Source organism: Dromiciops gliroides, chromosome X, assembly GCF_019393635.1.
Source record: "Dromiciops gliroides isolate mDroGli1 chromosome X, mDroGli1.pri, whole genome shotgun sequence".
In the NCBI taxonomy this organism is placed as follows: Eukaryota; Metazoa; Chordata; class Mammalia; order Microbiotheria; family Microbiotheriidae; genus Dromiciops; species Dromiciops gliroides.
The window spans coordinates 20,028,705-20,046,931 of record NC_057867.1 but is presented as its reverse complement, the minus strand read 5'-3'; the positions used below and the strand labels follow the sequence as shown (position 1 = coordinate 20,046,931).

The 18,227-nt window shown below is 41.7% G+C and overlaps 1 protein-coding gene and 1 long non-coding RNA gene across 2 annotated transcripts; both read right to left on the bottom strand.

Annotated features, from left to right (window-relative positions):
• Positions 1 to 1,153: 1,153 nt before the first annotated feature.
• Positions 1,154 to 7,446, bottom strand: LOC122733485 (signal peptidase complex subunit 3-like). The gene has a single exon (XM_043973930.1). The coding sequence runs from the start codon at positions 7,363 to 7,365 to the stop codon at positions 6,823 to 6,825; it is 543 nt and encodes a 180-aa protein (XP_043829865.1). The 5' UTR covers positions 7,366 to 7,446; the 3' UTR covers positions 1,154 to 6,822.
• LOC122733486 lies at positions 1,154 to 7,523 on the bottom strand. Its single transcript, XR_006353879.1, has 2 exons — positions 7,465 to 7,523; positions 1,154 to 2,006 (listed from the first exon to the last, which is right to left on the bottom strand). It is a non-coding gene; the product is annotated as an uncharacterized LOC122733486 (long non-coding RNA).
• Between the last annotated feature and the right edge of the window lie 10,704 nt (positions 7,524 to 18,227).

The following is an 18,227-nucleotide window of genomic DNA, read 5'->3' as shown; positions in this document are numbered from 1 at the left end:
CCCAAAAGGGATATTAAACGCTCGCTGAGGGGAGCTCACTCTCTTCTGGAGTCACTTTCCTCCCAGTGGTGTGAGCAGCAGCAGCAGCAGATGAATCCTTCAGGCCCTGGCTGTAAGCTGTTTTTTTTTTTTTTTCCATTGAAGCTATGAGCCCCAGGTGGTGAGTTAACATATGAACCCTGCTCTTTTGAATAAGGTGAACTGGAAGCGAGTTTGGGGATTGTATAGACTTAGGTTAGAGTTAGGAGGATTATCCATATTTCTTTTTCCCCATTTCCTTGTCTTCGATTTTATTAATTTCACCTTTATTTATTTTATTCCCATTAATAAAACTTGATTCATTTGTGGAAAAGAGGCTGTTAGGCTCCTTTCTTATTGGCCTGGGAGAAATATCTAAAAAGGCACTTCAGAGGGGAGGGAGCTTTGAACCTAGAGGTCCCTTATTATTTCCGGGACCCCGATATTACGGCAAGCCACTCAAAAAACTCTCCACATATTAAATTTGGCCCCCACAGTACTAAGATCTCTTTCTGCTACTGCCCCTTGGCTTGGCACTCTATGCCTCCTAAATCTCCCCTCCCCACCAAAAAAAAAATTAAACACACAAGTTTTGTTTTGTTTTTTCAAAAAAGAAAATCCTCCAAGTGAAAGCAGAGCAAACCTGCAGAGAGACAGCCACCACCATTGATGGATCAGGGCTTGGCTTGAGACCTCCAGTACTGAGAGGAGACCTTGGCCTCAGTCCGCCCACCAACCCAAGTTTGGTCCCTGAATTTTATTATTTTGTCCATCTATACTGGGGTACCATGTGTCTGTCCCTGGTCCCTTTGTCCTCTCCTAAAAGTTTCTGTGTCCAGCCCCCATGTGTCTGCCTGCTAGCATGTTCTTCCTTTCAGTTCCAGTCAGGCCCTTAGGTGGCTGCCCCAGTAGCCATGTGGTCCTTCCCTTTTTCTAGCCTCTCTGTGCCCAGCCCCCATGTAGTCTTGAACCATGTGCTGGCCCCTCCTCTATGGGGGCACAGCCCCCTTCCTGCCTCCCTCCTTCCCTTTTCCACATCCATGGGTATATTCACATAATGTTATCAACCTGATTGGAAATAGCCTATAACCTGTGAATGGCAGGAACTGAACAGAGCAGGCCAGAGACAGGAGAGTCAGGAATTAAAGATTTATTTTCAGAGTGAGGAAAAAGGCTTGCAAGCCAAGAGGAGCTATAGACATATGTGCTGGGGCCTCACCCTTAGTGGGGGGTGAGGGGGCCCAAGTAGTGTGGGGAGATATCAATACTTATACTAGTGGCTGCCCAGTGAGCTATAGCACTGACAGTGAAGGAGCAGCAAGCATGTGACAAGTTTGATTCATTCATTACAGGATGTTCTGACTGTCCATTATTCTCTTTGATCAGAGAACACCTGGTGAACTGTGTGACTAGCCCAGAGGATGGAATCATCCAGAGGATGATCACAAAGGATTGTTGTCCTGCCAAGCTCAGGGCATAGCTGGCTGGCTGGACCTTAGTTCTGGGAAAACAGGGGATCTAAATTTTATTTTGTCATTTCCCCCTTTTGGCCAAAGGGAGGGGTCTGAAAGAACCCCTACACTTCTGGCCAATAACCACAAGAGGCCAGTTCAGTCAAGATGAGATGTTTCCCAGGGCGTCAGTTCCTTGAGGGGACCTACTGGGGAAATATGTCCCAAGTATCATTGCTAGCCATTGTTTGCTTGCAAGCAGAAAAGGGCAGGGGGAGTGAGGGAAATGCTAACACACACTGGAATCAGGGCCTTGGTGGGTGGGCACATAACAAAAGGGAAGAAGAGAAAACAAAACAAAAAAGTAGGATGGTATATTCAGCCCTCGTCCGGAATCTTGGGACAGCTGTCTCATCTAGGTGCCGGCTGCTTCTGGGTCTGTACTAGACAAACCTTGAGCGCCCTGCAGGTTTCTGCTGTTCACTCCGGAGCAGAGGCTTTCTTCAGATGGTTCAGGATTACCCAGAAGTTTGGCAGCTGTGGGAGTAGTCAGAAGGAGCTGGTAGGAACCCTTAGAAACAATAACTGATTGCACATAGAGATGGTGCAGTTTCCTAGCCACCCAGAGCTAGGGTCAAACAATGTAATAAGGGTTTGCACAAATTCATAATCATAGTTACATTAATGTCAGATTACAGATTAAACTACTTAGAGGGCTCACGATGGACTAGTTTTGAGAAGGGAAATTTACATGTCACGAAGGTTACCAAGAAAACAAACATAAAATATCCTGAAACAAAAGACCAAAGCAATACAATAATCATCACCAATATTAACAAATATCAAGTCTCCTTGTATCCTAGTAACCCATTCTTAATATCCATTTAACCAGCACATTTGGAGTCCCATATGTCTTATAGTTATCTGGTCCCTAGATATCTTCTCTGGGGCAACAGGCTTTATTCTCAGGATAGCTCTGAAGGGGGCTCCAAACCTAGAGGTTCCTAGGTAATTCTGACAATCACTTAAATTTGGTTCTCCAGTTTTGAAACTTCAGAGAATTTCAGTTTATATATTCCCTTTGCTGTTTCTATCCTCACCTAAATCTTTTAAAATCTATGAGGGTTCAACTGCAAAATGAACTTTCCTGCCTTTTAATGTTATCAGACAGATAATTTTAAAAGGGGAAAATTCTCTTTCTTTCCATTCTCATTATTAATACAATTTATGTGTAAAATCCAATTAATTCTTAATTAATAACTCCTTTATCCAGTTTTGAGAATCTATTACTGAAATATTCAAACCCTGAATTTACATGATAGATACATTTGGAAGCCAATATAGGAGGATATCATACCTATATGATATTTTGACCACAAATACAAATTAAACTTGTAAAATGTTCATACTTGTATCTTATGTTCCAGTATCAATCTATTACTCAATAGATTTAGTATTGTACTTACAAAACTTCTTGATTCTAGAAATTTGCTATAAAAGGAAAAAAGGGACATAGTTATACCACAAAGGGGGAAATTCCCGTAGCTCTGTTTGATTCCAGGCATGAGTCATATTTACAGACAATCACGTATTCATAGGGTGTTAAAAGCAAGGCTCAGGATTAACCAGGTGGGAATTTTCCTTTTCAAAAAGGAAATAGCACAATGGGGAAATAGAGTCATGAGGATCCTACCTTGGATCAGACCAAAGTTGTCCTCAAAACCTTTCCCAGACACATTCACCTTTAGCAGTCCCCAGACTGCAGCACATGCCATACACCTTTAGCAGTCCCCAGACTGCAGCACGTGCCATACACCTTTAGCAGTCCCCAGACTACAGCACGTGCCATACACCTTTAGCAGTCCCCAGACTGCAGCCTACTATTGGCTTCATGACTTCAACTATACCTGTAATCAAAGCTCAAAATAATAGTCACAGTCCCAGGAATTTTTACCTTAAATAGCAAAATTTCACTAACCACAATGTAGACTTGAATATCTTTCCTGATGCTTCCCTAACAGTTAACATTTCATTTATCCTTCATGTGTAAATTAAAACTACCCATATTCTGGGGCTTTAAACATACAGCAAATGCCTGATAGTTGACTCATCATTAATATGGTGAAGCTTCATCTTTAACCACCTTACATACTTTCATAATAGCCAAGACTTTCAAATGAAAATTCACTATTACATATTAAATATTTAACAGTTTTCAAATATCTATAATTTCATCATATCCTTTTAAAAGCCAAAATCATGTGTAATAGTATTCAGATTAAAAAGTTGTTTTGTCTAACAGCAATTCTATTACAATGGTTTCTTGAATTTCACAATATAAGAGAATTTAGAAATACAATAATACAAACAATATCATGCATTTAAAACATGAACCAAACTTCAGATGACAATCAATTGCATTTCTAAATTATCACATATAAAAATCATTGATCTTATTAAAACCACTTTTAGAGTTTTCAGGCATGGAACAATTACATTCAATTAAAGAAATAATAACAATATAGTGCTTAGCATATGCTGGTCACTGTGTTAAGCACTTTACAGTTGTATCATTTTGATTTCACAACAACCTTGGGAGGTGAGTACCATTATTATTTTGCTCTTTACAGATCAGGAAACTAGGGCAGAGTAAGATAATATGCCTAAGATTAGACAGCTAATAAATTTCTGCAACCAGAACATAATTCAAGTTTCCCTACATTTTTTCAAACACTTGTATTTGGGACACTGATCTGAAATGAGAGAGTTCGTTCACAGAATAAGAGGGAGAAGGTCTCTGACAAGAGATCTTTGGTTTAAATAATCTTTTCTCTTTTCATGGTCAGAACTGTCAAGTAAGGGTTAATAAGTGGTTGCTGTAAAGTACAAGCTTTTACCATTTTTTTTCCACTCTGGGCTTACTTCCAAATTAGCTACCTTCCTTCATTGCCCTAGAACAATGAAGTTATCAGTCTTCCAAGGAAGTATGATCTACCTTTAACTTTTAGAAAATTTAATCCTTATTTTTCCTTAAAACAAATTCTACAGAGTGGTACCTCAAAACTTTCTAAGATATTTCAGAAGGGAGTGAGTTCCTGGAATTACCAAACCCCAGGAGTTCTCCCCTGCAATCTTAAAATGATTAATCTCCAAACCTCCAGAATCTGCTAAGATGTTTTTAGCAGTTCTACAAACTTTAATTAACTCACTTTATTTCTGTAATTACAACTTGGCCAATGTTGAAATGACAGAAAAAGGTGTTTTGCAGGTTTTTCCTCTTTTCTTATAACAATCTCCCACAGAAAGCCTAAAGTGGGAGTTAGTCCTGCTTTCTAAGACAATTGCTTCAGGTATGAAAGTTCATTAATCTTTCCCAGTGTCCTAAACTCTTTAGATACAGCCCTTAGAAATTTTTCTGGCTGGCTGCATTTTAAATCTTTCAAAGTAACAGAATCTACAGACAGCACAAACAGGACACAGATATTATATAGACACAGACAAAATGAAAGGACAGATTACAGACACAAAGCTCACACACAGTTTCACATAAACACCACTTAAACAACAAACACAGGTAGCATTCCACAAAGACAAATTAGACCACAAATTCACAAAGAGCACAATTACAATCTCAGGTTGACCATAATTTTAACTGGTTCACTAGAAAGTACACAGTTTGGAATTTTTATCCAAACTAGAAGCGTGCAGGAGAGCTAGAGGCACACGGTTTGCAAATTCAGGCATGCAGGAAGCTAGAGGCACAGGGTTTGAAAAATTTAACTAGAAGTGTGCAGAAGCTAGAGGCACACAGTAGTGTACCAGCACGCTGTTTTGCAAATGAAACTAGAGTGTGCCTGGCACGCTGTTTGAAAAACAAAAACAAAAACAAAAACAAAAAACAAAAAACAAAAAAACCCAGGTGCGCTGGCATGCCATTATAAAAGGATAGCCATCTTACCAAGATGACTCACTGGAGGGGCCTAGGGCTTTTTTTCCTCACAGAGAAAAGGCAGGCTAAATCAAAGGCCAGAGCTCTGGATGGATTGGAGCAAGAAGTGGCCTCATGGATTCTCCAGACAAGGAGCAGCTGGACTCCAGAGAAATCTCCTAGTCCACTTCTACTGGTTCTGAAAGGTGCAATTGGCCCGGTTCTGTGTTCGATCCTACTTCTGACACCAAAATATCAACCAGATCAGAGCTGAACAGAGCAGGCCAGAGATTAAATTAAATCAGTCCGGAATTAAAGTTTTATTTTCAGTGAGGAAAAAGGCATGCAAGCAAGGAAGAGGTATAGACACTTTGTATTGTATTGTGGGGAAATCTCAATACTTATACTAGTGTCTGCCCAGTGAGCTGTAGCATGTGAAAAATTTGATTCATTGCAGGATGTTGCGACTTTTTCCAGGTGAATTGTGTGACTAGCCCAGAGGATGAGATCATCCAGAGGGTAATCACAAAGGATTGTTGTCCTGCCAAGCTCAGGGCACAGCTTGCTTGCTAGGCCTTAGCTCTGAAAAACAAGGGGTCTAAGTTTTATTTTGTCAGTGTAAAGGGTCCAAGGAATGGTCCACTTATTTTTATTTGTTAAAATATTTCTTTAGTATTTTATTTTTCCCCAAATACAAGTAACGACAATTTTTTTTTTTATTTAAGAGGCTTTAAAAAGTTTTGTTACAGACTGGTTTACAGCATATAAAAAGCTATTTAGCCTTTAAGTGGAGAAAATTGCTGGTTACCTGTATGTAAAAAAAAGAAACATGGGCCTTCCTAAGTGACACTTAGTCACTTTTAGCTATTTTGTAAACCAGACTTCTAATATATAACAAAATATGACAGTATTTTGCCGGTTATCAGACTAACTCAAAAAGGGTACAAGAGGATGTCTACATCAGAATCACATCCAATGCTCATTTGCATGAATAGAAGACATATACTACAGAGTTCTTTTAACTCTACAGGCACCAGGAAGTTTTAACTATCCTTCATGCTCTTATTCCATAAGGATAATGGAAATGCAGAGAATACTTCAAAAAGATATTTTACAGATCAAGATTGAGGGTTTTTCCATTTTTATTAATAAGAAAGGTAATAATTCAGGTGGCCAATTAAAAAAGAAATGTTGCAACCCATTTACCTTTCTTTTTCAGTTACGGTTTTCAATGTTGGCTATTGTAAAAAAAAACGAAAACAAAAGAAACGTAATTTTTCGGTAAAACTTCCAACTGAGGGCAAGTCGAAATATCTCTTGCTTTCAGAACAAAAGAAGAGGGAGCAAGAAAAGGGGAAAGGATGGGGCCAATGGGCTAAAATTCATGAAATATAAAAAGATGTTGATGAAATTCCGAATAATAATTTAATAATTCTTTGTTATTTCATACGAATCTGGGAATGGAACAGAGATACGTCCTGATCCGGTCACGAGAGGTAGAATCCCAGCATTTGGTACAACATTCCAAGAGAGGGTTAAAGTAACATTCCTGTTTCCCCTGAGCCCATTTCCATCGTCAAAGAAAAAATATTTCGATTTCATATCTTTCAGCAGCAATTTGGGATTATCGCCTCTCAGAAGGATCTTGTCCCAAAGGACAACCTGGTTGAGAACATTATTTTTGGTGGAATATTCTGCTGACAAATAGAGAAACAATTGCTTGACATTCCAATCAAATATGTTCTCTAGATCAGCGCTTATGTCAAATGTAATGAAGCCCAGATCACTCCGCTCTCTGGGCCCAGTAAAGTCCTCTATATTTTTGAGCATAATTCGGGAGACATGCAGCCGAACCGGGACGCTTCGGTCCTTAAAGGCGGTGGTGATGAAGCAGCCGAAGGTCAGCGCCGCCATCACGCTCAGAGAGAAGGCGAACAGAGAGTTCGCCCGCGACAGAACCGTGTTCATCGCGGCGGTTCGGCTCGGTTCGGTGGGGCTCCCACCCTCCCTCTCGCTTCCCGCCCGCCCTGCCTCCCTCTAACACGCTACCGCTAACGCTACCGTTACCGCCACAGAGACGACCCGGTTCGGTGCCACTCCGCTCCTCGCCTTGTTTCTTCTCCCTCCTCGGTCCTGGACGTGCACGCTCCTCCCGGGAGCGAGCACGTCGTCGCTACGGCATCGCTGCCGCAGGCCGCCCCACCTCCGCACATCCCCCACCCCAGCCCCACCCTTCAACCCCCAAATGGGCCCAGAAACCATTTTCTGTTCCCTTTTGAAAATGCGACTTCCAAATTCTCTCCCTTCCTCCCCCCTCATCGAGAATAGATTATATAGACATAGTCAGGCAACACATATTTTCAGATCGGTCACATTTAAATGAAAACAGACCCCCCCCCCTTCCAAAAAATGAGTAAATAAAGTGAAAAATTGTATGCTTTGAGCAGCATTTAGACTTTATCAGTTCTTTTTTCTGGATGTGGGGAGCATTTTCCATCATGAATCCTTTGGAATCGTCTTGGATCATTGTATGGCCATGAGGAGCTAAGTCATTCACAGCTGATCAGACAATATGGCTGTTGCTGTGTACAAATGCATTGGTTTTATGCATTTCTAAGTTTCTGACCTTTTTCTTTGTCATCAGCTGGCCTTCCTGGCTTCCACAAAACTCCCTCCAAATTCTCATTTGATTTCTTATTCCAATTCAATAAATCAAAACTCTGAAGAGGAAAGTCATAATGTGAAGGGATAACTCTCATTTCTGACACCAAAATCATGTCCTGCTGTGTTTTTCTCCTAAGAGAAGGCTGCTGGGGACCTGCAGCACTACTTCCATTTATACCAGCTCAAAAAACCTTTCCCCTCCTGCTACCAACCTGAGATCTCCCCCCATCATGTGAAAACTCCCTGGTGTAAAAAGAAGAGTTTTCATATCATGCTGTACTAGTTTTAGGAATCCACAAAAAAAGGAATTACAAACATGCTATCAGACTAAGCAAATACAAGCATTAAAAACATGAAAATGGGGGCAGCTAGGTGGCACAGTGGATAAAGCACTGGTCCTGGATCCAGGAGGACACGAGTTAAAATCCAGCCTCAGACACTTGACACTTACTAGCTGTGTGACCCTGGGCAAGTCACTTAACCCTCATTGCCCCTGCAAAAAACAAAAAAAAACAACACAGAAACCAATATCATCACTGTGAGAAAAACAGCTCCTGCTCAATAATTCTCTGGAACTCAGCAGCGATGTGACAAAAGCTAGTTTATTTCCTTCTCACAAGAAAGAGGCACCTCAGTGTGCAGCTATTGGGTGCCAAAAATTGAGGCTCACAGGCCCCATTTTATCCCCTAGTCCATAATGGGAATGGCCCCTCCCCTTTTTCATCACTTCTCTGATTACTCAAAGATTACAATTGGAACCTAGTATTCCCAACCCTCTGCCTCCACTCTCCTTTGTGAGGAAAATATCCATTAGCCTCTGAATCAACCCTCATCTGTGAATACACTTTCCCAGACAGGGCAACCCTTGTGAGGGGAATCTCCATTAGCCTCTGCATTGAGAGGAGACAATTACCTAATTCCTCACAACCACTAAAATCCTATACTCCAAATGACTTAAAGTTTAAATTTATAAAGGAAACATTAACTGAGCTATAAGACCCAGTAACACAAAAGTGACAATATTTCAATGTGACTATTTCAACTCTGACTAAGTCTCATGGAAAGATAAGCAAAAAGAAAAATAGACCTGAACATTATGTCAGAGAGAATAGAGCTGAAAGACTTAAGGCATCTTCTAAATGAAAATTGCTCCAGGAAAAAACACATTTCTTAACACCATAGAAAAGTTTTACAAATATACTTTTTGAGATAAGACAATAAAGGAATGTTGTCTTTGTTTTTCTGAGAGCATCCTGCTCATCATTTCTTACAGTATTCCATCACAATCATATACCATAACTTGTTTGGCCATTCCCCAATTGGTGAACATCCCCTCAATTTCCAATTCTTTGCCACCACAGAGAGAGCTGCTATTTTTTTTTATACATATAAGTCTTTTTTTTCCTTTTTAAAAAAATCTCTTTTTGGATACAGAGTAGTGGTATTGCTAGGTCAAAAGGTATACATGGTTTTATAGCCCTGTGGCCATACCTCCAAATTGTTCTGTCATGGGGTGCAGAGCACCCCAGAAGTTCTCTGGGGCCCATCAAGGAATCTTCTCCTTGAGAAACTAAACCAGAGGACAGATAACGCCTAGAGAGATAAGTGGAACCAAATCAGACTGAGCTAGGTTTGGATTCCCACCCTTCATTCTGGTCTCCCTTACCCTGGGGAGATAAATTTGGGTGTGGCTGCAGCCTTTGCATTCTGAAGAGGGATCCGTAGCCACCCCTCACCCAATTCCCCCAGCTACCACCAGTGGGGGATGGTCCTCCCTCACTAAAGGAATTTTTCACAGGCAGATGGTCCACCCCCATCAGTCCTCTATAAAAGTACCTTCCAGTCTCCTGTTCGGGGAGATTTGGTACCTCTGAGCCATGTGCTTTGTACCTATCTCCCCATGAGAAGTCTAAGGATTTCTTTCATGGTTTCCCTCCTCCCACCCTTCCCTTCCTTTGGCCCTAAATAAACTACCACCTTATTCTAACTACTTTTGTGTGCAAGAGGGTGTAATTCTTTAAAGAGGAATTCCCAAGAACCCCAACCCCATACCCCATCTCCCCCATTACAGTTCTACAGAATAGTCAAATCGGTTCACAACTCTACCAACAGAGCATTAATGTCTCAATTTTCCCACTTCCCCTCCGACATTTGTCATTTTCCTTTTCTGTCCTGTTAGCCAATAGATGTGAGGTGGTACCTCAGAAATTTTAAATTTGCATTTCTCCAATCAATAGTGATTTAGAACGTTTTTTCACATGTAAATTTACTCCTCTCCACATACTCAGCAATTCAGGGACACTGGTCTTCCTGTTCTTTCTTGCTCAGTTTGCTTCACATCCCAATTCAAATTTTATACTGGCAACCCCACTTGACTCCACGAACTTCAAACTTCCTAAAGAAGAGATCAGCCAGTACAAGACAAGGGCCCCCAGATATTCTCTATCTCAATCTATCCAGGTAAGAAGGCCAATGCTCCAGACCCATTTTTTCCATGAAGACTTCCTGAGATGTCATAGATAGATGGACAGACAGATAGATAGATAGATAGATAGATAGATAGATAGATAGATAGATAGATAGATAGATAGATAGATAGATAGAGCAAACATTTCTTAAGCATTTACTATGTGCCAAGCATAGGCCCCAGGTTTATCCCACAGGACACGGTTGGGGGTGGGCAAGGCAGCAATCAAGGAGAGAGAATAGAAGAATATGGAAGAGTGAGTCCAGGCAGTTCTGAAGTGAACCATGGCTTGGGGACACAAGAGGCCATCACAGCCAACCTCATTTTTACAGATGAGCAAAACGGAGGCACGAAGCAGTTAAGTGACTTTCTCAGGGACACATAGCTAGCAAGTATCTGAGGCAGTGTTACACTCAGGTGTTCCTGACTCCACTTGCAGGGTTTTATCCACTGCATAGCTGGGCTGCCTCTTTATTTTCCATGACCTTTCATACCCAATCAGTTATTAAATCCCTAATGAATTATCCACTAGCCCATTCATCACAGCAGCTCTTCCAAAGCTTTTCATCCCTGCTGACATGTTCCTCACCCTCTCAGATGAGAACCCTGCCTCATATATTAAAGGAAAAAATGGAGTCCATTTACCAAGAGGTCCCTATTTTCTCCATTCCATGCCATCATCTTCTGCAGATTGATACACTAGCATCCCTGCTCTCACTTATCTTCAATTTCTCCCTATCTATGGGTTCCTTCCCCCATACCTACAAACACATCCATGTCTCCCTCATCCTCTTGACCTACTCCTCTTCACCAGCTCTCATCCTCTCCTCCCTTTTGTGGCTAAACCTATTGAGAAGGCTGGCTGCCTTCAGTGACTCTACTTCGATTCTTTTCTCTCTCTTCTTAACCCTGTACAGTGTGGCTTCTCTCTTTACATTCAACTAGAATGTCTCTCTCCAAAGTTACTAACAATGTCTTAATTGCCAACTCTAGTGGCTTTTTTCAGTCCTCATTCTTCTTGACCTCCCTGCAACCGCTGATACTATCAATCTTCTTCTCCTTGATATTCTCTTTTCTAGGTTACAAGACAAGCTCTCCTAGTTCTCCTTCTACCTATTACTGCTCCTTCTTAGTATCCTTTTCTGGATTTTCACCTAGAACACATCAGCCAACTGTAGGTGTCCTTCATGGTTCCATCTTGTACTTGCCTTTTCTCCCTCTGTACTTGGTGATCTCAGTCCCCTTGAATGTGGTTGTCCTCTCTATGGTCATGATTCTCACCTCTAGTTATTCTGTCCCAACCTCTCTACTGACCTCCAGTCTCACATCTCCAACTGCCTGTTGGACATCTTGTCCCATAGAAACCTACAACTGAGGTGAACTCATCATCTTCCCTCCTGAAGTTTCCCCTCTTTCAAATTTCCTGATTACTGTTGAAGGCACCACCATCCTGCCAGTGACTCAGGCTCATACCCATAGTGCTATCTTCAACTCCATACTCTCTTATCCCCACCACATCCAATCTGTGGCTAAGGCCTCTTGATTTTGCCTCTGTTACATTTCTTGCGTACACCTCTTCTCCTCTGTCACTGTCATTACCTGGGTGCTAGCCCTCATCACATTAGGCGCAGACCACTAAAATGACCTTCCCAGAGGTGTCCTGGCCAACACTCTTCCCACTTTACCCAGCTGTCAAAATGGTATTCCTAAAACACAGGACATACTCAAGCATGTTCTCCCTGTCAATAAACTCCAATCTTTCCTTCTCACTTTTAGGACCTCTTTTTTCTAGCTTCAAAGTGATTCATTACCTGCCCCTCCTTCATCTTTCCCACTTCTGGTCATCAGCTCAGCCTCTGAAACTGACCCTCCTTCCCCCAATACACCTGCTGTGGTCACCACAGTCTGTTGCCCCTCCTCACCTAGGCCTGGCTACTGGTATAGAGAAACCAGGGCCTCTCCCCTGCCTGCCTGACTCTAGGCCATGCCCTGAGGGCTGAGAGGAACAGGGCCTTGGACCCTCTGGCCCAGCTCGGGGTCACAAGGAAAGCCCCCTGCCCGCCTCAGGTCACAGAACACCACCTCCTTCAGTATCATGTTTAGCCAACCATCTTCATGGTTACTGTTTGTGCTCCATTGGCTGTGATAAGCCATGCCTCCGGATGTAAGATCATAGAAGGGTTAGTGGAATCTCACCCCCCAGCTAAGGAAGGGCCAGTTCAGTTGAGGGGGGTAGGGTAGGGCTGCTGCTGGGGGTCCTCACACATCCCCTCCTACCACATACCCCATTTTATTCCTGTGTAGCCCAGACTCTTCCCACTTTGGTTCCCTAGGTCTGCCTCCCTGACCAGGCCTGGGTATGAGTCGGACCCTCCTAGAGGTCTTGTTGGGGTCCCCACTCCCCGCCCCCATTCGCTGGTGTCTGGGCTAAGTCCAGAAGGTGGGACCCGGTGATTCTTTTGGTCCCTCTGGTCCTGGGGGAGGGGTGAAGAGGATTGGGGAGAGGATCACCCTCCCCCACTCATCCCTCTTGTTTCCTCACTTTTCATTTAATTCTGTTTTTATTTTTATTCTGGACCTCAAGGGCTCCCAATCAACGGGGCATTTCCATGTACATGGACAGATTAAAAGGTGGTATCTCGGGCATCTTCTCATTCTTATTTTCTCCTCACCCATCCCTATATCCCCTGACCCTCTCAGTCCCCAGCCTGTGGAGAAAAAGAAAACAACAGTTTAAACAAGGAGTCATACTCAAATTCCCACCTTGACTGTGTCTGAAAATGTTTTGTCTTATTGCATCTTGAGTCCATCACCTTTGTGCCACAAGGTGTATTGCATGTAATTAGCTGGTCACTGCACTGGTCACTTCTAAAGTCTGTCACTGTGGTAAAAGCCATCCCTTTTAGGGATTCCAACCTCTCCCTTGCTATACCCTATCTCAGGGAACTGGATGCTGAAAGAAAATGTCTTTAAAGGAACAAAAGGCAGCTCCTACCTAAGATTTATTTGTTTGGGTTTTTTTTGTTTTTTTTTTAGGCAATGGGGGTTAAGTGACTTGCCCATGGTCACACAGCTAGTAAATGTCAAGTGTCTGAGGCTGGATTTGAACTCAGGTACTCCTGAATCCTGGGCCAGTGCTTTAACCACTGCGCCATCTAGCTGCCCCCCTACCTAAGATTTGTAACCTATTTAACTGGCTTTTGCTGACCAATTTTTAAAAACTTTTAGGAAATTCCATTTAAAAGGCTATAAACATAATAAACAGAAACCTCACAATACTCAGGGTCCAGAAAGACAAATTCCCCATTGCCTAAGTCCAGATGTGCATCTTTTTCTGGATCTTAACCTATAGCCTCTATCATAAGAGCCATGAGTGTCTGGTATGATTAATCTTCAGTCATCTGAACTCAAGATTTATCATTGCATTAATTAAAAATCCAATACTTTTCAAAATCTTTTTTTCCCTTTAACATTGTTGTGTAAAGTGTTCTAGTTCTGCTCACTTCAGTCTCCATCACAATATAACTAACAATATAACTCCTAGTTTTCCTCTGGAACTGTCCATTTCATCATGGCTTATGGCAGATAATATTCCATCATATTCTTTTGCCACAATTTGTTTACACATTCCTTACTAGGTGGCCACCTCTTTCATTTCTACTTTAGGGCTACTACAAAAAGAGCTGCTATAAATAATTTGCATATATGATGGCTCCTTTTGCAGTAGGCCTGGTATTGGTATTGTTGGTTCGAACGATAATCATGTATTAGTGCTTTGGGGTCATAGTTCCAACTTGCTTTCCAGAGTTTCAAGAACAGTTCAAGTCTCCATTAATGATACATTAGTATGCCTGTATTCCCACAGCCCCTGCAATCTTTTTTTGTTTTCCAAATTCTGGTGGGTATGAGGTGAAACCTGAATTCTTTTAGTTGACATGTCTTCAACTATTAGTAATTTGGAGCATTTTATCATATGGTCTTTGATAGCTTAGATTTCATCCTTTGAAAATTGCCTGTTCACCCCTATACCCCAGCACAAGAAACTTGAAACAGGGACCCTGGTGCCCCCAGGGCAGACCTCAACTTAAAAAAAAATAAGCTGCAGTATGAGTAAGAAACAAAAAAGAGCTCTCACCACTGAGAGCTTCTGTTATCAAAAGGGAAGAGGCAAACACAAATTCAGATGAGGACAATACTCCCAAATTGCCTACATGTGAAGCCTCAAGAGGGAAGATGAATTGGTCTTAAGAATAAAAAGCCGTCTTAGAAGAGCTCAAAAAGGATTTTGAAAATTGCCTGTTCAAAGACTTGAAATTTGAGGGGATGCTCATTAATTAGGGAATGGCTGAACAAGTTGTGATATAAGATTGTGATGGAATGTAATTGTACCATAAGAGATGTTATAAAAACTTGGGAAGATTTATATGAAGTGATGCAAATTGAAATTAACAAAGCAGGAAAACATTATAAACAGTAACAGCAATATTGTAATGCTGATCAACTTTGGAAGACCTAGCTACTCTGATCAACACTTTGATCCAAGACAATTTTAAAGGACATATGAGGAAAAATACTATCTACCTTCAGAGAGAGAGAACTGATGAATACTGGGTGTAGATTGAAGCATACTTTTTTTTCATTTTACTTTTATTCCTTGCTTGTTAGCCTCATTTTTTGTAATATGGATAATGTGGAACTATGTTTTCCATGACTTCACATATATAATTGATATACAGCTTGCCTTCTAAATTGGTGGTGGACAGGCTAGCGGAAGTCAGAGATTTTGGAACTGAAAAATGCTTTTAAATGAAAAAAAATTGTTCATATCATTTGACATTTCATTTATTGGGGAATGACTCTTACTGGTATAAATTTGAATCGGGCAATAAACATTTATGAAGCACCTAATATGTGCCTTGTGCTAAGGCCTTAGTATACAAAGACAGATAAAAGATACCCGCAGCTCTTAGTGAGCTCAGAGTGTAATATGGGATACAACATGAAAATAACTGTGTACAAACAAGCTATATAATGGGTAAATAGGAAATAATTAACAGGGCGATTGCAAGAGAGTTAAAGTAGATTGAGAAAGATATCATATAGAAAGTGGGATTTTACTGATGTTTTTAAGGCATACAGGAGGTGGAAATGAGGAAGGAAAATATTATAGGCATGGGGGACAGCTAGTGAAAATACCTGGAATCTGGAGATGAAGTGTCTTGTACAAGCAACAGCAAGGGGGTTGGCTTGACTGGATTTCAAAATCTATGGTAAATGGGGTATAAGGTATAAGAAGACTAAAAGGTAAAAAGGGGCTAAGGTTCTGAAGGGTTTTCTATGCTAAACCAGAGTATCACATAAGCAAGGAGAGAAGAGAATAAGAACCAGAAAAGGGTGGTCAATAGTGTCCAGTGCTAGAGGTCAAGAAGGATGAGGACTGAGAAAAGGCCAATAGATTTGGCAGTTAAGAGATACTTAGTGACTTTGAAGGGATCAGTTTCATTTTAATGATGAAGTAGGAAGCCAGAATGCATAGAGTTAAGAGAGTGAGAGGGAAAGAAGTGGAGGTATCTGTTGCAGATGACTTTCCTCAAGAGTTTAGCTGCAAGAGGCAGGAGATTTAAGGGATGGATGGATCAGATGAGCTTCTTTGGGGACTCAAGAACATGCTTGTAGTCCATAGGGAAGCAGTCAGTATACAAGGAGAGATTACAGATTAGTAAATGTGGGGATAATAAAAAGAACAGTCTGATGGATGACAGGATGAGATATGCTCCCTTGTGCATGCAGAGGGGTTTGCCTTGGTGAGGAGAAGGGCTACCTTATTATGTGAGAATGGAATGAAGGAAGAGATGGTGGCACAAGGCATGTGGGTGATGTGAGATGAGAAGCAGGGGAGAAGAGGGAATTCTCAGCAAATGGCTTCAATATTTTTGGTAAACTATGAGGCAAGGTCCTCACCTGACAGGGCAGAGGAAGGGAATATGTGGGAGGTACGAGGAGAGATAAAAAGTTTGCAATAGGTTTTGTGGTGAGTGGGATCATGAGTTAAATAGGAACATTTAAAGAAGGATTGACTTGCTGCAGTGAGTACCCAGTTGAGGTTATGTAACAACATTTTAGAAGATTCAGTCATTATTTCCTGAATTCCTCCAGTTTCACTTCTCAGCTTGTATGAAGGAATGAAGATAGTCGATGGTGAGAATGAACCAAGGCAGAGGCTGGACTGGCAAGATCAGGAAGGACGCAAGAAACTCTAGAGAAGAGTACAGTTTAGAGTTCAACTAGTTTACAAAGGACTCAAGATGGAGAAGGGAGGGGAGTATTTCTAGGGCAGGGGTGATGGCCTGGGAAAAGACTGAGAGATTGAAGGATTAGAATGAGAATAGACTCTGATCAGATGAGGGAATTTCACAATTCTTGAACATGGAAGTGTCTTATTTGTGGGTGATGGCAAGATCAAGGGTATGCAGGTCATGTGAAATGAGTAAACTGAGGAAATCTGTGAGGTTAGGGTGTTTGAACTATCAACATGCATGCTGAAGTCCTCTGATATGAGAGCAGGAGTTGGGGAGATGAGAAAGACAGTGACCCAGACACTGAACACATGAAGTAAACAAGGGTAATGTCCTGGAGGCCTGTAGACAACAGCTACCAGATTTCTGATTAAGTGGTAGATATGGATGGAGTGAACCTTAGAGGACAAGCTATTGAGCAATGCTGGAAAAGGAAAGCCTGGAAGTCATATGGAAAGCAAGGAGTGTTCTGACTTTCCCACCTTAGTGAGTAGGGTGAAAGGGTCAAAGTGTAGCCAAAAGGGATACCAAGGGAGGCTGTGTCATCAAGAAGAGCTCGGAGTGGGAAAGGTAAAGATTTAAGGTGAAAACAGGTTTGTTCCCTAGGGAGTTGGCATTCCAGAATGCAGAGTGGAAGGGGTAGGTAGCTTTAGAGAGGGACACTGAGATATCCTGTGGAAGGATGGGTAGTGGAGGGAAGGAGATAATTGAGAACTGAGTTTGAGTATTGAGGGGGCAGAGAGGGAGAGCAGAATCTGTAGAATGGGAAGGGAATGACCAGGGCCTAGAGTTTGTTCATCATTGAAGAATGGCTTCAGGTAGGTTTTCATTGCTGAAGGGTTAATTATGAAATCAGGAAGATCTTCGCTGTTCATGAGAATATACAACTTGCTGGGACCCTTTTGTTTTTTAATCAATCAGGATGATTGATAGGTTTGTTTTCTTCCTTCGAAAGCCTGGCCCACTTCCTGGGAACAAAACAGAACTTTTGCAGAAGTTCAGAAACAGATAAATGTGTTATGGTCAAAAGCAGGGTGTTCTTCCTATATCATAGGCTTGGCCTGCCCTTGTGGAAGGAAGATAATGTCTCTGCTGGTCAACCTTTACAATACATTTGTCCGTAGAGGCATAGCCTCAGGGTACAGTTTCTTCAGGACGTTAACAAGTTCTGGCAAAGGGAAAAGTCTTGGACTAGAAGGAATTATGTTATTCTCCTTTTCCCACGTCAGGACACCAGGATGGAGACTTGATGGAACAGCCTTCCTTTTCTTCCCCTTACCTCAGAGGCAGGAGACTGGCATCTAGTGGAAGGGCATTTCTCTTCCCAATGTATGCTGTAGATGAGGAATCAATTCTTGTTATGTCTTAGATATGAGAAATTAATCAGAGAAGGTTACCACAAA